A 25,506-nucleotide genomic window follows, 5' to 3' on the forward strand; every position below is an offset into this window, starting at 1 on the left:
CTTGGGAGAAATTTGATTTGGAAAACAGCCACAAGACGATAAATACACGAGACAGTGAAACATAACAGTACTTTAAACATTTCTGCTATAAATGGTAAAACACCACAATGGCAAATTTTAAGTTTAATAATACATTTCACTTTCATTTTTCTTGAATTAAATTTTTATTTTTGCCAAACTTTCTTTTTTTTCAATGTAATTAAAGGTGATAGCTACAAGTTTAATTCCTCCTGGCCAGTAGGTGTAGAACTCACACTGCCTGCTCTCGCGCCAACCTTCTGTTTTACTGGTTGCCAGTTACAGCAGTAGCTAAAGTTTTAATGCTGTTGCCACAGAGATCATTCCATGCCGAAGTTGCCAATGTAACCAGATGTAAATATTCATATATTTCGGACCCGCCAAAATTTATTAAACAATTATTTATATACTATTTTTTTTTAAATTCAATAAAATTAATACTTTTATTCTGCACCCCTCTTAACATTCTGTGGATGCATTATTATTATTTTTTTTTAAATGAATCCTTTTGATGAAAAAGTTGTAGCTATAACCTTTAAATTTAATAAATATTAATAACATTTCACTTTTATTTTTTCTTGAATTTTTTATTCTTGCCAAAACATTTTTTTTAATGTAATGTTGTGTCTTTGTGTTAATATAATGTTTATGTCATAGGTTTATGTTAATGTATTAACGTTGCCAGGTTTGAGGGTTATGCTCTTATTTTGAAACCACCACCGGAAGTGGCCGCCGTCTGACTTCCGCTTCGCTGGTTCTTCTCGGCCGTTGATCATCACAACAGATCAGACTTGGCCGGAGCGAAGTGCGACTACTTCACTTCGGAGCAAATTGTCTGTGGCTTTTTTCCCCCCTCTCCTCTTGCCTTTTTTCGCTGTTTTTTGTCGCTTTTTACCCCCCAAGTTTGGAGTTTGTCATCGTCCGACTTGATCCAGGATGGTTAAAGTCTCTTTTAACTCGGCTTTGGCCCAGAAAGATGTGAAGAAAGACGCCGAAACTCTCATTCCCGAGGAGGACAAAGTGAGTAGAAAATGGCTCGCTATTAAACTGGTGCAGGAAGCAAAAACACGCAGTAAAAACACACATTACTCTTGTTCAATTCCGCTTTAACTTGGACTTTCTTCTGTTTTTTTATCGTTTCTGCCACTTTAACACACTTTAAATGTGTAATTACTCGACGTTTGTTCGGGTTTTATTGTGTATTGTGTTGTTGTTGTTACGGTTACTCGATATGTGAGTTTGTCTAGCTGCTTCCGCGTGTTGCGTTCATGGTCCGCGGTGTCGTTTCATAAACACAACATTTACTGCGTTTGTACAGCAGAAACATGTTAAATATTTGTCTTTATGTCACTTCTGCTTTTTTAAAGTCAGAGTTAATAACAGCAGTAACATATACGAACCTGCTTGAACTGGTTTTAATTGGGTTTAAGGGGGAAAAAAGAAGCTAAAATGCTCATATTTGCGTGAATTAAACCAACTTGTGTCGATGGAAGTTAATCCTCTGACGCTGTTTTACTTAAATATTTACATATTTGACGACTAGTTATCAGTTTGCTCTTGGTTCGTCTTATTATTTCTGTAGTACCTTGGGGGGAAAAGCTAAAATTATAATTTTTGCGTGAATAAAACCCACTTGTGAGGTTGGCAGTTAAAAACCCGATGCTGTTTTACTTAAATATTTACATATTTGAAGACCAGGAAGTGGAAAAGTGAGAGGCATTAGTTTGCTCTTGACTTGGTCATCAAATTATCTCCTTTAAACACCTGTAAAAAAATATATAAGAAGAAAAAAATATAATTTTTGCTTAAATAAAACCTACTTGTGAAGATGTAAGTTAATTATCTGATGCTGTTTTACTTAAATCCTTACATATTTGATGACCAGGTATCAGTTTACATCTTATTACCTCTGTTAATTAGCTGGGAAACAAGAGTCTCGCTCTGAATCCTCGCCCTTAGTTTGTTTATAGTGTCATTAAATGCAGCACTGTTAATTTAATCTGATAAGAAAATGGACAAACTGTTCATTTCGATCTCCCTGAAAGAGAAAGCAGACCTGTAGGAGGAGTAGGGGAGATAATCATCACCCACATGTAAAATCCATACACATTTTAGCTGTGACCTGAAACTTCTTCTAACCCGACACTGTGGAGGTTTTGTAAAGCAGACAGAGAAGGTTTCTCAGTTTGTTTAGGTTGAAACAAACTAGACACCAGCAGTAATTATAGGTTTCACTTCTATTTAATCCCACTGACTGAAGCGTTTCTCTGCTTTGCTGCTGCGGCCGTGTTGTAAAGCATCTTGGTGCCACTTTTCTTCTGTAATTTTCTACGCATTGGTGCAGTTTTCCATTTAAAGTTTTATTATAACGATTATAAGTGTTTTCCAGCAGCAGCAGCAGCTCGGGGGTGTTAACGTGGTGCAGCCCGAGTCTCTCCTCCTCCTCCTCCTCCTCCTGCTGCTGCTGCTCGTCGAGCCTCCACCCTGTTGTTGTGAAAGCTGCGCTGCCGTTTCCCACAGAGGAAGTTTCAGCTCTGTCTGCAGATTGTCTGACGGGTTTTTGAGCTGAGCTGGAGGTTTTTTAGGCTACGCAGGCGGCAGAGAGAGAGAGAGAGGACTCAACTCCACTTAACTCCTTTTCTGTTCTGTGGCTGAGTGAGAAAGAAAAACCAGAACGTCACATTCTGGGTCAACAGGTTTTTTGTTTTGTTTTTTATCTTAAACCTCGTGGGAATTTCTCATCTCAGCGTTTTCTTTTTTGTTTTGTTTTAATCTTTCCTCTCAATCTGTGATATGAGCAATATCATTGCTGCTGTTGCTGTGTAGGCTCAACCCAGTCTTCCTGTGTGGTTATTGTGGCTGTGCAGAGGTAATCTGGGCTGGTTTCCCTCCTCCCTCCTCCTCCTCCTCCTCTTCTGAGCCGACTCTTATCTTGATAATCGCAGCTTAATGTTTTTCTTCGGAGGGATTGGAGTCGGCTCAAACGCAGCAGATTCTCCGCTTATTCGTGTTGTTTTGGGGGAGAGAGGATGGGGATTTTTTATTATTATTTAATTTTTTTTGTTTCATTTTTTTCCTGCTTTTCATCTGCAGCCCTGAACCCAGAGCAAGGTCACTCTGTGTGTGTGTGTATGTGTTACTGTGTGTGTGTGTACACTCCCCCGGCAGATTATTAGGAACAGCTGGATGAAGCTACTCCTCTTTCAACGAAGGATGTAGAAATGTTCAGTTTGTGTCGACACCGTTGCAAAGAAGCAGAAGCGTGTGATGCGTTTCTGGAGCAAAAAGAACAAGTCTGAGCTGCTTTTAATAAAAAAATAAACTTCAAAATTCAAAATAAAAGCGTGCAGGTCACACGAGGCAACAGTTAAATGAGAAAAAAATACAATAAAATCTTTCCTCCAGACATCTCTGAAGCGAAAACAACTTATCTGAGATCATTGTCGCCTGTACGTCTGCACTAAGTAGATAACAAAAACCACACAGTGATCATATTTAGTTTCTCTTTCGGTTCAGTCTGGTTTTATTTTGTAGAGAAATCCCCTCGTCCAGTTGCAGCTCAAACCACAAAAGGCCAAACAACAGCTTCATTAAAGCCATTGTGTGTGAAACAACCGACTAAACAATCAGGCCGTTAAAATGTTTTTTTCTCCTCATGCACAGCTTGACGTTAATGAACTTCCCTGTTTTTGGTGTGTTTTTTTTTAAACTCTCTGCAGGAGGTTTGTGTCTCTAACAGGTTAAACAGAGAAGAAACCAATCAGCTAAATAAATAAGCCCGTGTGTCCGTTCCTAAGACAGAAAATAGACGAGCTAAATATTTAGGCTAAGAAGTCTACATGCTCAATTTAGCTGATCCCAGTGAGTCGTATCAGAGTTTAACCACGTAGGTTTCCTCCTCCCGCTGCTGCTGCACAGGAAACTAATCTGATTAAGCTGCTGTAGTTTCTACATCAATCTCTTATAAACTTAGAATAATAAGAACTGCACAGTCTTCATTAATGGACATGTATCTGTAAAAGTCACAACTTGACCAAAGGTAATGGTGTCCAAATATAGAGGCTGCAAACAAGTACATAGATGCACTGTGACTGGTCTAACATTATTGATTAGTACAAAACACAGCATAGTACACAATTATGGTTTAAAAGTCTGTGAAATTGAAGCAAAAACTGCCAAAACAATTCAAATATGATTTTTATTTATAAACTTTGCAGCTGCAGAAATAGTCAAATGGCTCCAGGCGATGTCTTCAAATGTTGCAGACAAGTTTTCAGTCCAAATTTATTCTCTTTATTGTCACAAAATCATCAAATCCTCACATTTTAAGAAACTGGAACCAGGAAATATTTGAATTATTACAAAAAAATAAGCTGCAAATTGATAAAACTTGGGGTATTATATTACTTTTTCCTTCCTGGCTGTTTCCCAAAACTTGAGACTTTTTAAGTTGTTGCACGTTTTTCCAGCTGTAAGGCGAGGTCGGTCGGTCAGGTGGTCGGTCTGTGCAGACTGATAATATTAATAGAGTTAATCAGCATTTTATCTTTATTAAACACAGTTTATTGCTCCGACCAGATGAACAGTTTCCTACAGATCCAGACTTTAACGAGCTCGACTCAGCTGATCTCAACTCCTCATGTCGCCTTCACTGACCCGTCAGCTGTTTTGTGATGTGTTCACTGACTTATTATGTAACCTGTGAGTCATGTTAAACCTTATCTCTGACATGTACGGGAGTCTAATGGTTTCATTATGTGTCTGTCGGCTAAACCAACCTAGAGTCCAGACTCACTGCGTCGCAGCAGCAGCAGAAACAGGAAGTTTTGAGTTTCATGGTTGATTTTTTTTGCTGATTATTAACAGATTGATGGTTGATATCTGTTGTTGCCTAGGAGACACACAGCGGTTTAAAGACGGGATATAAAAAGAAAACACACGTCAAATAAACAGAGAGTCAGGTGAGGACGTAGGAACACCTGAGCACCTGAACGCCTCACAGCAGCTTCACCTTTGCTCACACTGTGTTGTAATACTGTTACACCCAGTGTGTTTGTGTGTACTGTGTAACTGTAAAAGTGTGTGTGTGTGTCTGTTGTTGAACTATAAATGTAGATGTGAGTTTTTTAGGAGCTGCGATGCGTTCAGGGGCGCTGGGCCGAGATGCTAGAGATGCTTTATTAAGTCGCTGCGGCTCCGACCGACCCCGCTGTGTGAGGGCGTCGCTCTGTCACCTTATTTATACACACATCCGGATCAAGAGCTGCTTTTACACACACACACATATGTACACACACACACTTGTTGCTGCATTTGATGCTTCCTGGTTTTAGTCGCGAGGATTTATGACTTGTTGAATCATGAACAGGAGCCAAACATCTTTTTTTTTTTTGCACATTAATATGGATGTGGATGTGAAACGTTGTGTTTTGATGCGTGTCAGTGTGTTTTATTATTGTGTGATTCATGGAGCCCTGTAGCCTGTGTGTGGAGCAGCTGCTGATCAGTTATTATTAAGCTTTTTAGATGATGGATGTGCTGATAATAGGAAGCAGATATTGGTTTGTTTTTCATCCAGACACATGGAGGGAGTGAAGTCAGAGCTTCTTCCTCCTCCTCCTCCTCTACTCCGGCCCTGAAGCAACAACAACAACACAACTCTTTTAGTTTTTAGTCTTTTAACTCTCCAGCGGCTGCAGTCGGTCGCTCTGTGGTTTATTGCTCATTACAGGAGGATCTCAGGGCTGCAGAGTTCATTAAACTGACTTTATTCTCCCGATAAGAGTCTCTAACTTCCTCTGGTTGATGATGCCGATGATTATAAACCTGCGTTGTGTTCAGGGGAACAGAGAATAGTTGTTGTTGCTTTTGTACAGACGACGATGAGGCTCTTTTGTTTGCATTGAAACAGAACAAGTTGTTGTGTTCTTCAGGTCTGAATCTTCACTAATTTAACTAACTACATAGTTTGGAGCTGATTTAAGGATTAAGTCAGTCAGTCAGTTAATCAATCTAAAAACCAAACATCCTCTGGTTTCATGTGACGGTCGTTTAAACCTTCAGCCTTTGGACCGTTGGGCCATAATTAGCAGGTTAATCATTATAGTAGAAGAACAGTGAGGAAAGAGCAGCTTGGTTATGTTATATTGTGTTGTTGTGTTGTGTTGAACCTGTAGCTGCTTCATCTTCACATGGAAAACACATGGAAATGAGTTTATTGTGTCTTTGTTTATGGAAATGACTCCGAATTGATCAGCTGATAGATACCTAGATCTGTGTGTGAGGAGGGAAAGAGCAGGCGTCGCCTTCACATCCATTGGTTTACCTCATTACCTGTGTGTGTTGGTGTGTCAGTGTGTGTGTGTGTGTGTGTGTGTGTGTGTGCTGCTTGGACAGGATTACGGTCTATAATCAGGCAGATAGAGAGACTCAGCCAGGCAGCTTTAGCCCCCGCCCCCCCACCGAGCCAAGACCACTAACACATAAGAAGACGGAGGATTATCCAAACACCCCCCCACCACCCCCCACCCCACCCCGCCACTCACAGCTCCTCATAACCCGACACACGACGTCGTCGCCACAGAACAGGTTTAGACCCGGTCCAGGTCCAGGACCATGAGATCTTCCTCCAGCCAGGAGATTATGATCTATAGAAGGATAATCAATCAGGGACAGGTTGAAGATCAATACATACTGTTTAAATCATTCTTCAAACTGCTTCTTAAACAAGTTTTTCTTTCTTTCTCAGTTACAGTTGCTGAGTTTTATATCGTTAATGAATAAAAATATGATGGAAATGAAACAAGGAACATTTTTAATGACGCTCTGACATTTGACTGTGAAACGTTTGATGACTTCATCCAGTAAAATGTGTTTATTTTTGTTTCATTCATTGAAAAAAGAGAATAAAACAATTTTAAAAAATAACTAAAATGCAACTCCTGAATGAAAGCAAACTTATAATATAACGCACACTTGTAAAATAAGACGACAAACCGACAGATTGCTCAATAATCTATCTAATACGGCTGCACAATGAAATCAAAACTGCAATATGGTCAAGTATAGTTTCAAAATCACAGGAGCTGCAGCAGCTACAGTATCTTGATTCAGGTCAAATGGCACATCATCATCAATTTATATTTTATTTATTTAGTGAAAATGAAAATAATAAATGACCATCACATGATGATCTGGCTTTATCATCACAATATGATGGTCGTTGTTTGGTTTTTCTTGGCATATTGTGCAGCTCTTGACTTGGATCCAGTGTTGTGGTGTTTTGTTTTTTTTTCTTCTTTATTTCTCCAGGTTTTTAAATAGAAGCTTTGTAGATTGAACAGAAAGATACGGAAACACAAGCTCTTTGACTGGTTGACTGTGTGTGTCTGTGAGTGTGTGTGTTGGAGCGGTGGATGGAGTTTCATGCGGTGCTGCCAGCAGACTGAAACTGGACCTGTGCTGGACACTGATACTCACCTGTCTCCACGGAGACACGGACACAGGCTGCTCTCAGGTGGACTCATGATGCAGATGATGATGATCAGGATTGTCAAAATAAAAGCCTCAGTTCAAGTCTAAATGAAGGAGAAGGAGGAAAAAATAGACGACTGATTGAAACCGATGAGGCTGAGAGCAGAAGTCGATATTTCCAATGACTTTTTATCATCCAAACGATGAATTAAGCAACTGATCAGCAGATCAATACATCCTAAAAATATAGATATTATTACATGAAATTATTTTAATACATGAATTAGAGCATTAAAGCATCATTTAATGTTGTAGAGTCGACAGAGCAGGATGATGATGATGCTGCACAGTGAGAGTTCACTGTATGTGGTCACTGCTTGGTTCATCTCCAACACACACACACACACTTTACACACACACACACACACACACACACACACACACACACAAAGACGGTCATTGTAGTGCGACTGTGTGATGAGGATTCAGCTCAGATGAACCTCCGTCCGTCTTCACCTCAGCCTCCCTCCGCCTCCTCTAAAAAAACCCAGAAAACTTTCAGAAAAAAACAACTTTAAGGGGGAAAACCCAAATCTTTGAGAGTAAAAATGAAAGCACAATAATAACAGTGTTAAAGGAGACGTATTATTCCCCTTTTACACAAATTAAAGTAGTTCCCAGGTGTCTTAAAGACATGTCTGTGTCATGCTTTGGTCAAAATACCTCAAGGATCACAGCTCTGGTTTCAGTGCCTGTCCCTTTAAATGCTAATGAGCCACTGCTTGCCCTGGTCCCAGGTAGGGGTGGTATTGCAAATTTGAATCCTAGTAACATCACTGGAAGACAACTGAGGGAACAGCTCGTAAAACCACATGGATTTCAACCTAGGGAGCCTGAACATTACAGATTTTTTTTGTCAATTCTCACATTTTTGGGGGCCAGAAGGAAAGACAAACACCTAAATATATGTTAAAGAGCCTTCAAAACGTGATATTTCCATAACATGTCCCCTTTAATGATAAAAGAGGAAGAGAGTCTGCGACTGTTTGTTTCTCAGAGATAAGAAACGAGGCTGAACTCGTGAGAACAGGAAGTGACCAGACCAGAACATAAAACCCTCACAACATGACGACAGCAGCAAAAGAAGAAGCAGCTGTTGTTGTTTTAGCTTTTACTTCTGATAAACTGACTCGATATCTGATACGATCGGTCCATCGACACAGAATGAACCTGCAGCTCGTCTGATACATGACGAATCATTTCACAGCTCAGTGAGGCCGAGTGTGTTCCCATGCACTATTAAATGATTATATAATCCGTTAATGAGTTTACATGTTCTTCGAATGAAAACTTTGTTAACATCTGTTTTTTTCTAATAAGATAAACTTCTTAATCTGTTCAGATCAATACTCAGCATTCGTGTATCAATACATTATTGCCCTGCAAAATATCGCGATCGTTTTCTTCCCCTGCCTCTAGCAAAAAGCTAAAGGTGTTAAACCGTTTTTCTAATACATGTAAAAACAGCAACAGTTTTAATCTGGTTTGTGCCGTTTACACAATCTGAAAACTGTAGGCTAGTTATCCAGTAATGGCTAATCGTTTCATTACAGTCACTGATAATCAAAAATATAGTGGTCGTTGAGACAACACCAAACTTAATCAATTAGTTAAGAAAATAATAGTTGCAGCTTTAATCTGCAGCGGTTTAACTGAGTTTCCTGCAGAAGTTAAAGCCACAAAATGATTATGTAAGAAATAATCTCACTCAGGAAACCATCAGAGGCTGAAGGACGTGTCGATGAAGTGCTGAAAAGATAAAAGAAATGTCAACAACAACTTCATTATTACTTTTTTATTGTAGTTCAATGTTTTTACATGTTGAGCTGACACATACAGACTGAAGGATATTTAGTTTTTGACTCTTTCAACATTAAAACAGTTTGTTTTTCAGATGTTGAAGGAAACTCTGAGATTAAAACCTTGTCGAACAGAAAACCGATCCAATAACGAGAAACTGGTCCCTGAGTGTGTTTTGTCTTTTTGTCTCTGCGACTGTACACACTGTTCCTGCTCTGTGTGACGTCGACATACTTCCCTGTGTGGACACATGAGTGCGTTAATGAGTGTGTGTGTGTGTGTGTGTGTGTGTGTGTGTGTGTGTTGTGGCAGTGCAGTTATGAAATGGTCGTGTCGAGGCCTGTCGTAGACTCTCGGTTGGTTGTGAAACAGGAAGGTTTTTCTCCGTGTGAAGGTTTTTCGATCTGAACTCCTTCAGAGTTTATTTGTTCTGGACACAGTTTGAGTTTTAACGCTCAGAGCTCCAGTTTGGCAGCGGAGAGGTCGTGACCTCTGACGTCCTGAAGGACAAGCGCCTGTTTATACAACAAACAAGAGAAAAATACAAAGTGATTCATGTGCAGTAAATGAAAAGAAATTAGATGAAAGTAAAAACACAGTGGAGGACAGTTTGTGTTTTCTCCATCTGTGTGTTGATGTGAGGTTGTGTGCAGAGCAGCAGACACCTTGAGCGCTCACCTCGTCCTCCAGGAGACATGAAACAACATGAAAACCTGCAGCAGAGACCGTTCATGGAGGAATAATTTAACCCTGAAGATGCAGACAAACCAGCCACAGACAAACACATGAGCTTTTTATGTGTTGTCGATTTATTTGTTATGAAGATGAAACAAAGTTCTGTTCTCAAATAGAGATTCAGGCTATACAAACCGTCATAATACATAGAAAAACCATAAGAGGCGCCTCTTTTAAACATGATACAATACATGAATAGCATTTGCGTTGGAGCTCTTTTTGGTGTTGCAGACTTTTTTCATCTTCATTTCATGTTTTTTGTTGGTCCAGCACCCACCCAACATTGGGCTACGAGGATGTGCGTGCTTTTTTATTCACTTCTTCTCTGTAGATTTATACATTGAAATGAATTTTCCAAATAAACAAAATATATTTAAAAAGAAAATAGAGAAGAAAACAACCCGACTGAAGGTCATAAAGATAAAGGCCCTGATGAATCAAGGACAGTCAATACAGTTGTCAGTTTTAAGGAAGATCCAACAAGCCCAAAATCAATCTTCAGTAGACTGATTGGTTGTGATTAATTGATTGGTCAGCAGAAGAATAATCATTAGTTTGGTTGATAAATTCACCCTCAGACAGAAAATCCTTCATATCTGAGAAGCGTCTCATTTTTTATCTTTACTTATTTATTTTCTTTTTGGAGTTTGATGTGTTGGTCAGGTGCAAACGTCACCTGAGACACTTGGACCAACAGTTTTACATTTGATAAACTTCATCTATATTCATAAATGACAGTAGTAAGGATGCACCGAATATTCGCTAACTGAATATATTCTGCCGATTATTGCAACAAAAAAAAAGCCACATTCAGTCTTTGGTGGTTAAAAGCAAGGCCAAATAGACTCCGGTATTAGTGGTGTGTGACGCAATCAAACGACGTGCAGTGCGGTGAACTGTCTGGCGCCTTCGGTAAAATGTGTAGAGATATTTTAAAGCGTTGGAGAGCGAGAAAAGAATTGCAGTGTTCAACCAAACTATTTAGAGGGGGTTCCTCTGCAAAGACCTTTAGCACTACACTACTGCTTTAATTACTCATTTAAAAGCCAAACACCCTGAACAGCACGCCGAATATTCTGACAAAAAATGTCAGAATATTCAATAAACATTTACTTTATTTGAGAAACATGTCTAAAAACGTATCCTAGGCTATTTAATGCAATATTTTTTTTAAATGTGAAAAACTTAACAACCGCATTCAGTATTCGGCCAAGCATTTAATTTATTTTATTCGGCTTCGGCCACAAATTTTCATTTCGGTGCATCCCCAGACAGTAGTGTAATGGGGACGGGGCATTGTGATGACTTTATATGATGGACGATGTTGCTCTGGTGACGAAGCACTTTGCACCGCGTCGTATCTAGATATTCAGAATAAAATGTAGTGATGAGCTCTAAACGTCACGTTATCTGATGATCACTGTGTGACTGTTGATCAGTTCTCAGCTGTTTGATATTCTCGCTGATGCTCGGTCGGTTTAAACGTCCTCTTCTCCTTTTTTTTTTCTGCCTGGTTTCACCTTCACTTCTTCTTTTCTTCTTTACTCGAAGTCCAAACAGCTGTGAGTGACCGGGCTCAAACGCCGACTCAGCAGAAGTCGAGCTGTTTACGGCCGATGGAGAAAAGCCCCGAAGAAATGTTCCCTGTCAGGCTGCCGGACACTGTCCACCTAACACCAGGGGTGTTTCAGCGCGCGCACACACACACACACACACACACACACACACACACACACACACACACACACACACACCCGCACACACACACTCTCTGTGCTCAGTGAGGCTTCACCATCCACTTCCTCCAGCAGCTCAAACCTGAAACAGTTTGGTTCCTCTTTTTCTAAACGCTCGGCCGGCGTGTCACAACAACACTGTTGTGTTTGTGTCTGTGGAAGTGAGAAAGGACTCGACAACCGGCCGCTTTGTGTTCTTGTGTCCTTTTATTTTATTTTATTTCAGACCAGGAGGAAACAGTGACTCACACATGTCACATTTATCAAGCTGCGGACCAAACCACCGACACAGCTGGTTTTCCTCCACTGACCAAACAGAACATTTAAATATAAAAAGTGATGGTCAGCAGGAGTGTGAGACTTTTTCTCTGAGAATTAAAACAGAAACTCACTGATGCTGCTTCAGTTCAGTCTCTTTATCTTCAATCTTTGTGGTTTTTCTTTTTTCTTTTTTAGCTTTCTTTAAAAACAGACAATATTTCCTGGCAGCTTGTGAGCTGCAGGGAAGAGGAGGAGCACTTCCAGTACACTGAGCCTCGTCTCTTGTTACAGCAAATGAATAATGGAGCGTTATGTAGGCAGAGTATTTACTAAACATGAGACGCATGCTAATGAGGCTCAGTGCGTTAACATGCACAGCGAAGTGGAGTTCTGCTAGTGGCGATAAGCGTCATCGTTTCTAGGGCTGTCGAAACTGCTCGAAAATGACGTTTGAATATTCGCTCTAAAAAAAAGACACATAGGTTCGAACCATTTGAATATCTGTCGGCTGTTTAGACCGTAGACCTGTAGCTTCCGACGGGTCAGTGCGCCCAGTTCGCAAAGCAGCCGCTGATGTGCTTTTTTCTACATTCGAATATAAATTTTCACATTCGAATCTCATTTTCTTTTTATATATTTGAATTTAGAGTATTCGTTGACAGCCCTAGTTGAGTCGTTTCAGGTCAACTTTTCTGTCACATAGTAAATAACTGGATATAAATAACTTCTCAACTAGAGAGGACGCACCCATCCAGGCTGAAAATATACAAATGAGTCGGGTCATGTCGGGCCACGGGCTTCCTTTTTTAAATGAAATGCATCTTCTGGCTTTTTTTGTTCTTCTTTGGGCCATTTTGGGCCTGTTTCCATTCATATTATCTGGGTGTTTTAGTCAAAGTCTAGTCGTAGTCGGACTGATGCGTTTACATGCACTTTAATCGTCTAGTTATAGACGGATTAAAGGGGACATATATGGAAATATCACTTTTTGAAGGCTCTTTAACATATATTTGGGTGTTTGTCTTGCCTTCTGGCCCCCAAAATGTGAGAATTGACAAAATAAATCAGTAATTTTCAGGCTCCCTAGGTTGAAATCCATGTGGTTTTATGAGCTGTTCCCTCAGTTGTCTTCCAGTGATGTAACTAGTTTTCGAATTTGCATAACACCACCCCTACCTGGGACCGGTAGAAGGGGCGGGGCAAGCAGTGGCTCATTTGCATTTAAAGGGACAGGCACTGAAACCAGCCGTTCTGAACAGAGCTGTTTAGAGAGGATGAAAAGAGCTGTGATGTTTGATCCTTGGGGGATTTAGACCAAAGCATGTCACAGACATGTCTTTAAGACACCTGGGAACTATTTTAATTTTTGGAAAAGGGGCAGAATATGTCTCCTTTAAGGCCAGAAGTCGTTATTTCCAACTGTCATGTAAACATACTGGCTATGATCAGCTCTACATATGCAACAGAGGAAGTTAAACCTAAATACATAGAAGTGGAGTTGAAGCGTGATGTTTGAGAAAGAGTCTCTCTTTGTCTTTTATTGATCTGTCTGGTGACTTTGTCAGAGCGTCACTGTTATAAAATCAGTATTTGACCAAGGTCCAACCACACACAAGGTTTGACTTTGTGTTGTTTTGACACTTTTTTTTTTTTTTTTTTTTAGAAATAATCAATAATGTCAGCTCAGCTCAGCTTCAGGAACAAGCTGTCTTCCTGGACCGGTCATCAATACTCGGACAAAGACAAAAACAAACTGGAGTGACAGAGAAGCCTGAGGTTGTGGTTTCCAGTTTTTTAAAACGCTGCGTCGGCCGGTCGTTCATGGAGACCGACAACGACAACAGAGCAGCAGCTTGTTGTTAATGATTCCCGACTTGTTCCGACCTCACACAACGTTTTGTTTCTTCTCTCTTTTTGGTTTTAAAACGGCAGCAGGAGAAGAAACAAACCAAACCACACAGAGGAAACATGTTGAGACTGGTTCTGTTTGTCTGACTCTGCAACCGGGCCAGAGTCCACGGCTGATAACACCTCGCTGCCTCCCTTCAACATTTAAACACACACACACACACAACTCATCATAGATTTTCCTCTGATTAATCACCGGTTCAATAAAGTGACGTCGATCGATCGTTTCTGCACCTGAACGCGTCATCACACACCTTCACTCTGTCTTTTGTGTTGTATCTGATGACGGTTTGTCAGGTTGTGGAGTTTGTCCCCGTTTCCCCTCTGATGAGTCACTGTTACTGTGTCGTCGTCTGTCTGAAAAGAGACATACGGCCTCCCTCTCGTCCCATCCAAACAAGCCTTTGTCTTCTTACAATCACACACATACACACACACACACACACACTAACGTCACACCCTGGCCTCCGGTCGTCGCGGCCCTTGGAGCGTTTCCAGGCTCCCGACAGGTCGTCTGGCACCGCGTTGTTTCTCCTCCTCTGAGAGTAGAGAGAGAGAGAGAGAAGGAGGTTTGGAAGAGTTTAATCCAGCTCTGGATCAGGTGGTTTAATCACACTAAATAAAACCATCTGAGTTCAAAAGATGAGTTTTTATTCAGCTTTCAGGGTTCCTACGCAAGTATGGAAAGTATGGAATTTGATTTTATACATTTCCAGGTCTGGAAAAGTATGGAAAATGGAAACTATTGTATGGAAATATACATCTATTTTTTAATCTTATCTTGGTTTGGTCTTATCTGAAGTTATTTGGGTTAACTATTTTGTAGCCTATGTGCTATTGTACTTAGCTACAATCACCTGGAAATTATTTGGTTGCATAATGGCATACACATTCAGAATGAAAACAAGATAAATTGCATGCTTTTTTTTTATATTATGCACATCTATTTACTTAAATATCACAAATTATTTGAATTTTCTACCGAGAAGTCTGGAGATTAGGGTCTGGAAAAAGTATGAAATTTGGAAATTTCAAATGTGTAGGAACCCTGAGTTTTTATTGTAGACTTAAACCACAGAGAAGCTGCAGCAATATCAAGTAAATAAAAACATAAAATAGTCCATTAAATATCAAAATAATGCAGCTGTTTTGATGATAATACAGAATAAGCCGTGTGTCTTGCTACTTTCTGTTTTTGTGCAGGATAAAAACCATGTTATAAATAATAAAGGTTAATGAAGTAAGAAGGGAAACAAGCTGCAGGTGGACAGAGGAGACCGCTCATTAGTTTTACTGCTGGATAATTAATTAACGTTGTGGAGCTGCTGAGTCACAGCTGAAGTCGGAGCCTCAGTTTTACTCAGCCGAGCTTAATGAATCAATTAAAGCAGCGGCGTCCAGGCGTGTGTGTGTGTGTGTGTGTGTGTGTGTGTGTGTGTGTGTGTGTGTGTGTGTGTGTGTGTGTGTGTGTGTGTGTGTGTGTGTGTGTGTGTGTGTGTGTGTGTGTGTGTGTGTGTGTGTGTGTGTGTGTGTGTGTGTGTGTGTGTGTGTGTGTGTGTGTGTGTGTGTGTGTGTGTGTGTGTGTGTGTGTGTGTGTGTGTGTGTGTGTGTGTGTGTGTGTGTGTGTGTGTGTGTGTGTGTGTGTGTGTGTGTGTGTGTGTGTGTGTGTGTGTGTGTGTGTGTAATGACGCTCCCTACCGGCCGGTCGTAGTCTGCCGCTGCAGCGTCAGAGCTCAGACAAAGATGCTCCAGTGAGACAGGAGGCATCACTCACTGTATTATTTGATGAGCTGGAATACAAGCGGTTGCACGGTTGTCTTTAAAGAGATAGTTCAACATTTTTGGCAAACTGGCCCATTGCCATAATCCCTATAGTTTTAGGAGTAGGTTTTACCTTTAATTGTCGGTGCAATATATTTTTAGAACGGCAGAGCAGAAACATGAGCTCTGCACGGCGTGTGGTATTTTCGCCTTCCCTCATCAAACTCATCAAATTCACAATCCAACAACTCCACAACGCTCTGGTGGACAAGTTGTGACCTGCACATTCACCACACTATGAGATAATAACACAACGTTACCAGACAGAGTTGTTTTTAGAGGGAAATTCATGCAAAACAGCTGATGCGCATTCCCGTCAGGAGCAGTTTTTCAGCAAGCAGTCTCTGTATTTACTTTATTTACCTTATTTGAGTTTGATGAGGGAAACCAAGAAATCCCATGAGCCTCCGTAGCGTAGCTCTGAGCAGCTCGCAGCTCTGCTCCGCCGTTCTAAAAATAGCCTGCACCGACAAATAAAGGTAACGAACCTACTGCTATGACTATAGGGATTATGGCAATGGGCCAATTTGCCAAAATGTTGAACTATCCCTTTAAGTATGTGGTTAGAAATGAAGCAGATGTGAGTTCAAGTGGTTCATAGTGACGCGTTTGACTTGTTTTCTTCTTAAAATAAGGAAGAAAATGTTGATAAAATACTTGCAAACGCTGTCAACTGAATGAGGAAGTAGAGAAATGACCGGGAAGTGATTTGCAACTATGAAACTGGATGTAATAATGTATTTAACCACCTTCTTCTTCTCCTCCTGTGGTGCAGGATGCGGAGGCGGGGCTCCCCGTGCGCCACCAGTCCCGCGCCTGGTGCTGGTGCATGTGCCTGGGCCTGGCCCTCATGCTGTCTGGAGTGGTGGTGGGAGGAGCCTACCTGTACCGCTACTACATCCTCGAGGTGAGCGACGTGCCCAAGGTCAGTGAAGTTAAACGGACCCCCCCCCACGCTAGGAGTCTGACCATGTTAGCTGTCACCATAGCGACCTAGTCTGGGGCCGTAGACTCGCTGTTTTGGTAGGAAATGGATCCAGGGCGAGAGAAACAGACCTCTCCGTCAAAATAAAAGCACCGAGCTAATAAAATGCGGTAAAACTCTTTAATTTAAAGCAGAAGTAAGTGATCCGGTCGTTTTGGCTAACTTTTTGTCAGCCGATGGAGTTAGCAGTCCCCGCCCTCGTCATGGATCTATTGGTCCTCGTCCCTACGTCACCACATTCAGGTGCATCCCTTGGCTGCACACACAGAGAGGACCGCCCCTTTATGCCGTTCTCTCTCCTCTTTTTTTTTTTAAACTTTGTTTATTAAGGTTTTTTCACAATAAAACACATACATACAGGAACACTCAGAACAGAGCCCCCACCCCATGAAGTGAAAAAAAAATGAATACATAAATAAATAGTAATAATAACGATAAAAATAAAATAAAAAAATGAAGAAGAAAAACAGATGAGTAAATCTAAGACAATGTATGTTAGGCATGTCATAATAAGGGACATATTAACAAGAAAAGGAAAGAATGTTACAGAAAAACAAGAAAACAAAAAACATTAAGTACAGTACATACAGGATAGTATTTAAGCGGGTTGTCATCTGGACACAATGAAGTCAGTGGTTGTGCCGTTCTCTCTCCTCATTGGATAAAGGTTGTAGGATACAAGGAAAGTTTTCTCCTCGGCTTACAGCAGAGCAGAGTGACTGACAGACCCGTGTTTCAGACCAAACACTCTATGTAAGTGATTGCCGTCAGAAGATATAACTATTTAAGACTTATATTAACACAAATATTCCGCTTACTTCTGCTTTAAGGAATATAATTTACAAGAAAGTTCCCGAGCCATTAAGTTAACATTTTGCTTTTATTGTATTACAAGTTCATGTCTATTTTATAAGTTTTATGTTGGTGAACACTTTTATTTTGGTGAATTTGGTGATTTGGGTATCCGCTACAGACAGGAACCAGAATGCAGATGAAATTCGGAGGTAAGAGACACCAGGCTCTTCGCTTGTCTGAAGAGCCTGGTGATGTGAGGCTATAGCGACCAAACATAGAGAGAGAGAGAGAGATAAACCCAGAAGACGTGAAGCCTGCGACAGGTCCCAGCAGGTTCCCCGTGCTCAGGTGTGACTCGGGTTTTATAAGGAATGAAACGTCTGAACACGTCCGACAGTTTGTTGATTTCACTTTATAACATCATTTCTTTTGTTTTGTTTTTTTTGTTTTATGAAAGTTTTGTGACGTTTTTAGTTCTCTAGAAAATCAGAAGTGAACAGATGAATGAGTTAGTCAGAGTTAGTCAGAGAGCCGAGGGAGTTTCCAAAGTAAAGGTCACATTGTTGTGTGAGTTTATAAAGGTTTTTATAAAGTTTGACAGAGCTGGATTATTAGTCTTAACTCGTAGTCTTAACTCTGAAGGTGGATTTATGATGTTGGAAGTCAAGTTCATTTACACAGAGCAACTCTAATAATCAAACGTTTACAGAGCGGAGAAATAATAAGACTTTAAGGAGGATCAGTTGTTAATTACTCTATGAATATGTTTATTTAATTCACTCAACAAAAGAAAAGGAAAAATAAAATGTGAACACGAGGGAGAAGAATGACCTCATCATCTGCTCCTCCTTCACAAACCAGTGATTAACAAAACAAAAAACTCAGTTACATTAAACTTAAGACTTAGGGAAACTTCTCCACTTATATAATCCGGGCAAGTACTACACAGATGCCCCCCCCCCCCTATTAATCAGCTGTCAATCAAAATGGATCCACTGTTGTGTTAAACATTAAAAGTCTTCTCATGTGAACTGATAATAAATAAAATAGTCTAGAAACAGGGAATGTGAGGTCAGTCCGTTTTTACAACAACTGTCACTGAAAGTTAAAGTCGCACTGAGTCTGAAACGTGTCTGAAGTCCGAGGGATGTTGAGATTTGACTCCAGTTCAAACTCCTCCATCATAAATGAGCTCAAACTGGACTCTTCACTTCCTGCTTTTATTGATCTTCTCTCTCTTCCTGTGTTTCTCTCCCTCCTCCTCTTCTTCCTCCTCTCTGCAGGAGGGCCAGATGTTCGTGTGTGGGGTGAACTACCGCGAGGAAGACTTCATGATCCGCGAGGAAGAGGAGGTTCGAACACGTTCATCTTTTATCCACACACACACACACGTGTCATGAGCCAGTCACTGATTGATTTACTGATTGATTGATTGATTGATTAATTGATGTGAGAGGAAACGCTGATTGAACAGACACATTAGAGCAGAACAAACACACGATCCAGCACCAGTAACAGAGAAATGGAGACGTACGACGTTGTTTAAACTGGTTTTAATTGGTTTAAACTGATTTATACTGGTTCTAACTGGTTGTTGTGGTGTGCAGGTGGAGGTGGAGCTGCCGAGCCAGTTCCACCTGCGGCAGCTGGAGGAGACCATCCGGGTGCTGGAGCGGGAGCAGGTGGAGCTCATCAACGTCCCGGTGCCCGAGTTCGACGACGGAGACCCAGCTGACATCGTCCACGACTTCCAGAGGGTGAGAAACACACACACACACACACACACACTAGGGCCGTCACTACGAACTTCGCTATTTGAGCAGAATTCGAATTATTTTCAGGGGTGCAAACTTGTCACCTTTCGGCGAAATTCGCCGTTTTGGATCCCAAATTGGTCATTGGTGTGATTCGTGTAAATCCGCAATAAAAAAAAATTTGAGAGGGGGGGGGGGGGGGGGGGTCCGGCGAGGCGAGGCGAGGCAATGCACCTGTCTCTTTAAGGCGCGTGCACCTTATCTGGATGACAACGAGTGGTGGCAGCGCTCCTCTTCTGTCCAGCTATACACACCTGAAGCTTCACTTTTAATACAGACTAACTAACGCGACTTTTTGAGCATGGGGAGTGAAAGAGTCGGAGCTAGAAGATGCGCCAGCAGTGTTGTATAGGTCTGCTCTGCTGTATGGGACCGCGTGTGTGTGATGATCGCGATCGCGGCCAATTAGCGATTAGCACGTTTAGCATTAATTAGCTCCAGTGTCTCCCTCTTCTCTGGAGGAGGGTCTGGCGAGCGAGACTAGCTCCAGTGCGACCTGTGCAGCAGCAGCAGCAGCAGGAGGAGGAGGAGGAGGAGGTTGACTGACTGTGGCAGGACACCTCTGCCTCTGTTTCACTTTATGTTGCTGGTAAATAATGTGGTTGTAAAAGTTGTAGGCTAAAGTTAAATTATTTAGTATGCACTAATTAAAGGGGCAGAGAGATATATTTTTTGTAAGAACCACAATTAATAAATATAGGTTATATATTTCAGTGAATATCTAATTGTTCTTAGCATTTGTTTGATAACTTTATTTGCCCAATAAATTAAAACATGATGGAACTATCAATGTCTCCTCTCTTGCCACCAGATCACCTACTTTTAACCTCAGACTGTCACAATGATGTATCAGATGTCAGACTGCCTCATTCTTTCAGTTTTAACCTGAATATACAAGACATGATTGATTTTCCCAACGATCAAAGTATACGAAACCAAACCGAAAACCGTTTGCTTGAACATCTTTTAAATACATATTGCCGCTTAATATGTTTTTTGTAACCTATGGCATTTTTAAGCTTCATGTGTGTTATTGGACAGAAAGAGCAGCGCTACCTCGGAGCATAGCCTACGTACAGAAAACACATTTACATCAATAAATAAATGTTTCACAATGAACCAATCAGTCTGTATTAAATTTTATTTAGTTTGAAGGCAAGGTTTGCAAGGTTCATCTGATGGACATCAAGGGACAGATTCTCCAAGTTTTGCACAGCTTTTGCTCATGCTAAACCTGCACAGGCTGAAGACCCTCTTCACATGTTTCAAAACCAAACACAGAGACAGATTGTGCAGGTTTAACACGAGCAAAAGCTGTGCAAACCTGAGTAAATCTGGACCCTAGTCTCATGCTAAAATTGACTGTAAATTCACCTTTAAAGTTGTTTTTTTTTTTTAATTCCCCGGGGGAGCATGCCTCCGGACCCCCCTAGGGGGTCGGTATCTTGTCACCTTTTTTACCCCTGATGAGTTTGCACCCCTGTATTTTAAAAAAAGAGAGAGTTTTTCTGAAGTCACATTTCGACTCTGTGAAACACTCGGACAGGAAGTGAAGTGACCTGCTCCTACATGTGACCGCGTGGTGAAACGTTGTGTTTCCAGTTTCTGTGATAATGAAAGTAGAGACACATACACACACAGACACACACTCTCTCTCTGGTTGTGTTCCTGTTGTGTTGACGTGTGTGTCCCGTCTCAGAGGCTGACCGCCTACCTGGACCTGAGTCTGAACAAGTGCTACGTCATCCCCCTCAACACCTCCATCGTCATGCCGCCCAGAGACCTGCTGGAGCTGCTCATCAACGTCAAGGTAACCACACACACACACACACACCTGTACACACCTGTCTGTGGTCAGAGACCTGGAGAAAGTGATGAGTCAGCAGCAGAATGACGAATGATGATGAATGATGAAAATTTCCAGAAACTTTCCATGCGAAGTTAAGCTGTGGAATTGTATCTGTATCACTGTATCATATCCAAACATAAATGTAAATATTTAGTTTTGTCATAAGCAGACATCCATGCAAAATAATATAATTAAAAAACATGACATTTCAACATATTTATTTGTGAGTAGAACTTTAATTCTGGTATGACCAATCAATTATTTTTACTGAACCACAGAAACATGAACATTGAGTAAAATATATTACTCAGTTGATCCGTCCTCAGGCGTCAGTGCTGATGACTGTGTGTCCCCTCCTCCCTCCTCCCCCTCCTCCCTTCTCCCCCGTCCCCCCCTCCCTCCCCCCAGGCCGGCACCTACCTGCCTCAGTCCTACCTGATCCATGAGGAGATGATCGTGACGGAGCGTCTGGAGCACGTCGACCAGCTCGGATACTTCATCTACAACCTGTGTCGCGGCAAAGAGACGTTCAAGCTGCAGCGCAGAGACAGAATCCTGGGTAAGGACACAGACACCGAGACACTGAGACTCAGAGACACAGAGACACCGACACACTGACACACCGAGACACTGAGACAGTCAGTACGTTTACATGACACGTGAAAAAACTGAATTATTGCCTTAATCCGACTATAACTGGACGACTGAAGTGCATGTAAACGCCTTAGTACGACTAAAGTCGGAGTTCTCCAACTCAGATTAAGACACCCAAATAATGCGATTGGAATTTGATTTTCTCCGTCATGTAAACACCTTAGTCGGACTGAAGCTGGACAATGCATGTGTGCTGCTCCACAACAGAAAAACCCAACGTCAGCACCAATTGAATGCATTTCACACAGCGCGACCAGCAAGAGTGTTTTTTTTATTTTTTAAAGAGAGAGAGAGAGGAAAAAAGGAAGCCCGTATCCTATTCTCAGCGCGCATCCAGCCCAGACTGGTACGTCTGGTCGGGAACTGCAGTTGAGAATTTATTATTAAGCTTACTTAGTTGTTTATATTCAGTTTTTTACGAGGTGACAGAAAAGTCAACAGGACAGGGGAGGCGTATTAACCCGCTGAAACAACGGGTGACGCCGCATGAGGGGGCGATGGACCCCGTCAGTTATTTGATTTTCTCAGTTGCATGTATATTGAGACAAGGACAGAAGTCCGACTTGACGCCAAAATCGAATTTTGAGCAAAGCTCGATTAAGCTCTGCATGTAAACGTACTGACTGAGACACTGAGACACCGAGACGCTGACAGGGTTCCCATGCCTCCTGGAAAACGGGCGACAAATTTTCCATTCATAGAAAACACATGGAAATTGAGAAAAAAGAGTCAAACGTCCTGGAGAAGTATTTATCACATGGTGACATCAGCTACTAGAGCTCTGTTTGACGCCACTTAGGATTTCTATTCTAGAGAAATGCCCAGCAAGAAAACTAGAGGCTTTGAGTTGAGGAGTGTTTTTCCAGTGTGGGACCTGTTGTCTCCTCTGCTGAGTGACAGATACAGTAGATAGTGACAGAGCTGTTTGGTTTAAAAACAAAAACATCATGTTTTTGCCTTGGTCTATGATACATTTGTCTTGATTTCTAAAAAAAATGTTACACTCTTATATTTTGTTGGACATAAAAAGTGTGAGGTCAGTGAACAGAAGGAAATAATGATGACCTCTGATTCTAGTGAGTCACGTGTCGGTCAGCAGACTCTGTTCCTGTTAAAGTTACGGCTCGGTTCTGCAGGAAACGGTCCTGAAACACACGAGCTCAAGACATTTTCACGTTTTATTTTACATCTTAAAAAACCATCAGTGGTGCATCGTAACCTCCAACGGCCTGAAACCAGCGTCTGATCAGAATGAGTGAGTGAGAGACTGAAGATGATCAATGAAGGGAGGAAATGAGACATTGGTTCTGCAGTTAAACCGCCGTGTCATCGAAATCACAAAATGACATCGCCGAGCAGCGTCAGCACCATCGGTGTTGTGTCTGTAGCTAAACTGAACAATGCAAACTGTGATTTGTTTTCTGAAGTTGTGACTCTTGCACATCTTCTCAACCCTCTTTTCTTTCATTAACGTTTATTCAGCAACGATCTGGTTACATCAACGTAAACATTAAGGTAAACTGAGGAAAATGGTGCATATCAATGAAAGCAAAGCCTGATACACCCCAGAATCCATAGAACACATGAGGAAGACATTGTGAACAGAAACTTGAAGTTGCTTCCAAACTTTTGGCCTGTAGTGTATTTCTTTTTATTATTATTTATTTTTTGTAATATATATTTTTTAGTGAAAATTAAGCAAAAATTTACTGTTCACACTGCAAATCTGCCTGTGTATGTGCAACATGACGTGTTTTGCCTGTGGTGCAGCTCCATTAGCACATTGATATACGTCAGGTATCAGTTAGGGAAAGACTATAAATAACTATAACTCTTTCTTTCACGATAACCAATAACATTTATTAATAGTTTAGATTCACACCTGAGATTAAGAAAGGCCTAAGATGAATTTAACTCTACAGCTCTGCCTCTGACTTAACACAGATAATATTACTGACATCACTGCACAGTTTTGACTCTTCAAAAATCAACATTTAGTATTGAATCAAATCAACTTCGGGGGCAAACGAACAGAAAAAGAGCGAAATCGGGGCTTTAGTAACGTCATTATCAGACTTATCTGTGTATTTTGGTCGATAATTATCAGCCAATAATTATCTGTACCATAGTTTTCGTGCATCCCTAGAACCAGGAGTTCATCCTCCATGTGTTTGACCTGATGAGAATAAAACTGTATAATAACGTTGTTGCAGCAGCTCATTGACCCCCTCCCTCCCTCCCTCCTGTCGTCCCACAGGTATGCAGAAGCGCGAAGCTCTGAACTGCCACAAGATCCGTCACTTCGGCAGCGAGTTCGTGGTGGAGACTACGATCTGCGAGCCTTAAAAGAAAAAGACGCCGCCGACGCCGCAACGCTGCTGCAGCGCACCTGCTCTTAAAGTCACTGGCGTGCAGTGAGATTGTTTTTAATCCTCACCTGTCTCTTGGTTTTTTTTTTTTTTTTTTGTTTTTCCTCCTCTGTCCTTTGACTTCAGGTAGATCGATCGAGTGAGTGAGTGAGCGGAGTGAAATGTGAAGCTGTTTGGTAAAAAAAAGAAAAGAAAATTTGATTGTGAAATTTTAAAAGAATACAAAAAAGGTGAAGAGATGTATTTTTCCACTTTCTGTCCGGGTGGGTGGGGGGAGGGGCGGGGAAGGGAAGGGAGGGGGGTCTTCTTGGAAGCTTTTCAGAAAATAACAAGCTAAAAAAAAGTCAGCTGAGCATAAAAGAGTAAATTATTTTAATCAAAGTAACTGCAGTTAGAGCATGAACGTATATTTTAATAGAGGTGAATGGTAAATGTACAGTTTGCCTTTTTTTTTCTTTTCAGTCCAAAACACAAATTTAAAAGAGAGAGGGCGACTTTTGTACCACTCGCCCTGGTTCCTCCAGGGAGACTTGTTGTTTTTGTATTTTGTCTGCTGTAGCTATTAATACACTGCACCTGTTCTTAACTGGAAAATGGTCTTAAAATAAGAGTGTGGACACGTGTCTTCTCTCTCTTCTCTCTCTTTCTCTTGTGTCTGCGTCTCTCTCTGTCTCTTGTTCGGCTTCAATAATCATCAGTTTGTCGTCGTCGATGATGATGAGAAGAGAGGGTGAGAAAACAGGAAGTGATGTGGAAGTGAGTTCACGGCAAACACGCGCTTGTGTTAAAATCTTTTTCATGAGGGTTGTCTGTCTGTTTTTTGTTTTTGAATGTGTAATTTTTTTTTTTTTTTTTGGATAACTCTTCTTGTTGTACTAATTTGTGTATATAATCTCTTTAAAGATATGACCAGACCAACACAATAAACAACACAAAACAACCAGCTGTTGTCTGTGTGTGTGTATGTGTCTCTCTGACTCGTCGTTCTTTAAAGGGATAGTTCAACATTTTCATCATCCGAACCGTGAGCTGCTCAGAGCTACGCTACGGAGGCTCATGGGATTTCTTGGTTTCCCTCATCAAACTCATCAAATACACAATCCAACAACTCCACAACGCTCTGGTGGACAAGTTGTGACCTGCACATTCACCACGCTATGAGATAATAACACAACGTTACAAGACAGAGCCATTTTAGAGGTAAATACAGAGACTGGTTGATGAAAAA

The 25,506-nt window shown here is 41.2% G+C and overlaps 1 protein-coding gene across 2 annotated transcripts; it reads left to right on the forward strand.

The window, feature by feature from the left end:
* The first annotated feature begins 791 nt into the window (after window positions 1-791).
* Window positions 792-25,221, forward strand: itm2bb (integral membrane protein 2Bb). 2 transcript variants are annotated; one of them, XM_083997390.1, is made up of 7 exons: window positions 792-1,038; window positions 16,588-16,737; window positions 18,876-18,944; window positions 19,200-19,349; window positions 21,106-21,216; window positions 21,664-21,814; window positions 24,167-25,221. In XM_083997390.1, the coding sequence occupies exons 1-7, from the start codon at window positions 955-957 to the stop codon at window positions 24,253-24,255; spliced, it is 804 nt and encodes a 267-aa protein (XP_083853516.1). In that variant the 5' UTR covers window positions 792-954; the 3' UTR covers window positions 24,256-25,221. The 2 variants fall into 2 exon arrangements, with proteins under 2 accessions (XP_083853516.1, XP_083853517.1); XM_083997391.1 differs by having other exon boundaries at window positions 16,588-16,719.
* Window positions 25,222-25,506: the final 285 nt, after the last annotated feature.

The sequence above is a fragment of the Trachurus trachurus genome (genome assembly GCF_905171665.1).
Source record: "Trachurus trachurus genome assembly, chromosome: 21".
Taxonomy (NCBI): domain Eukaryota; kingdom Metazoa; phylum Chordata; class Actinopteri; order Carangiformes; family Carangidae; genus Trachurus; species Trachurus trachurus.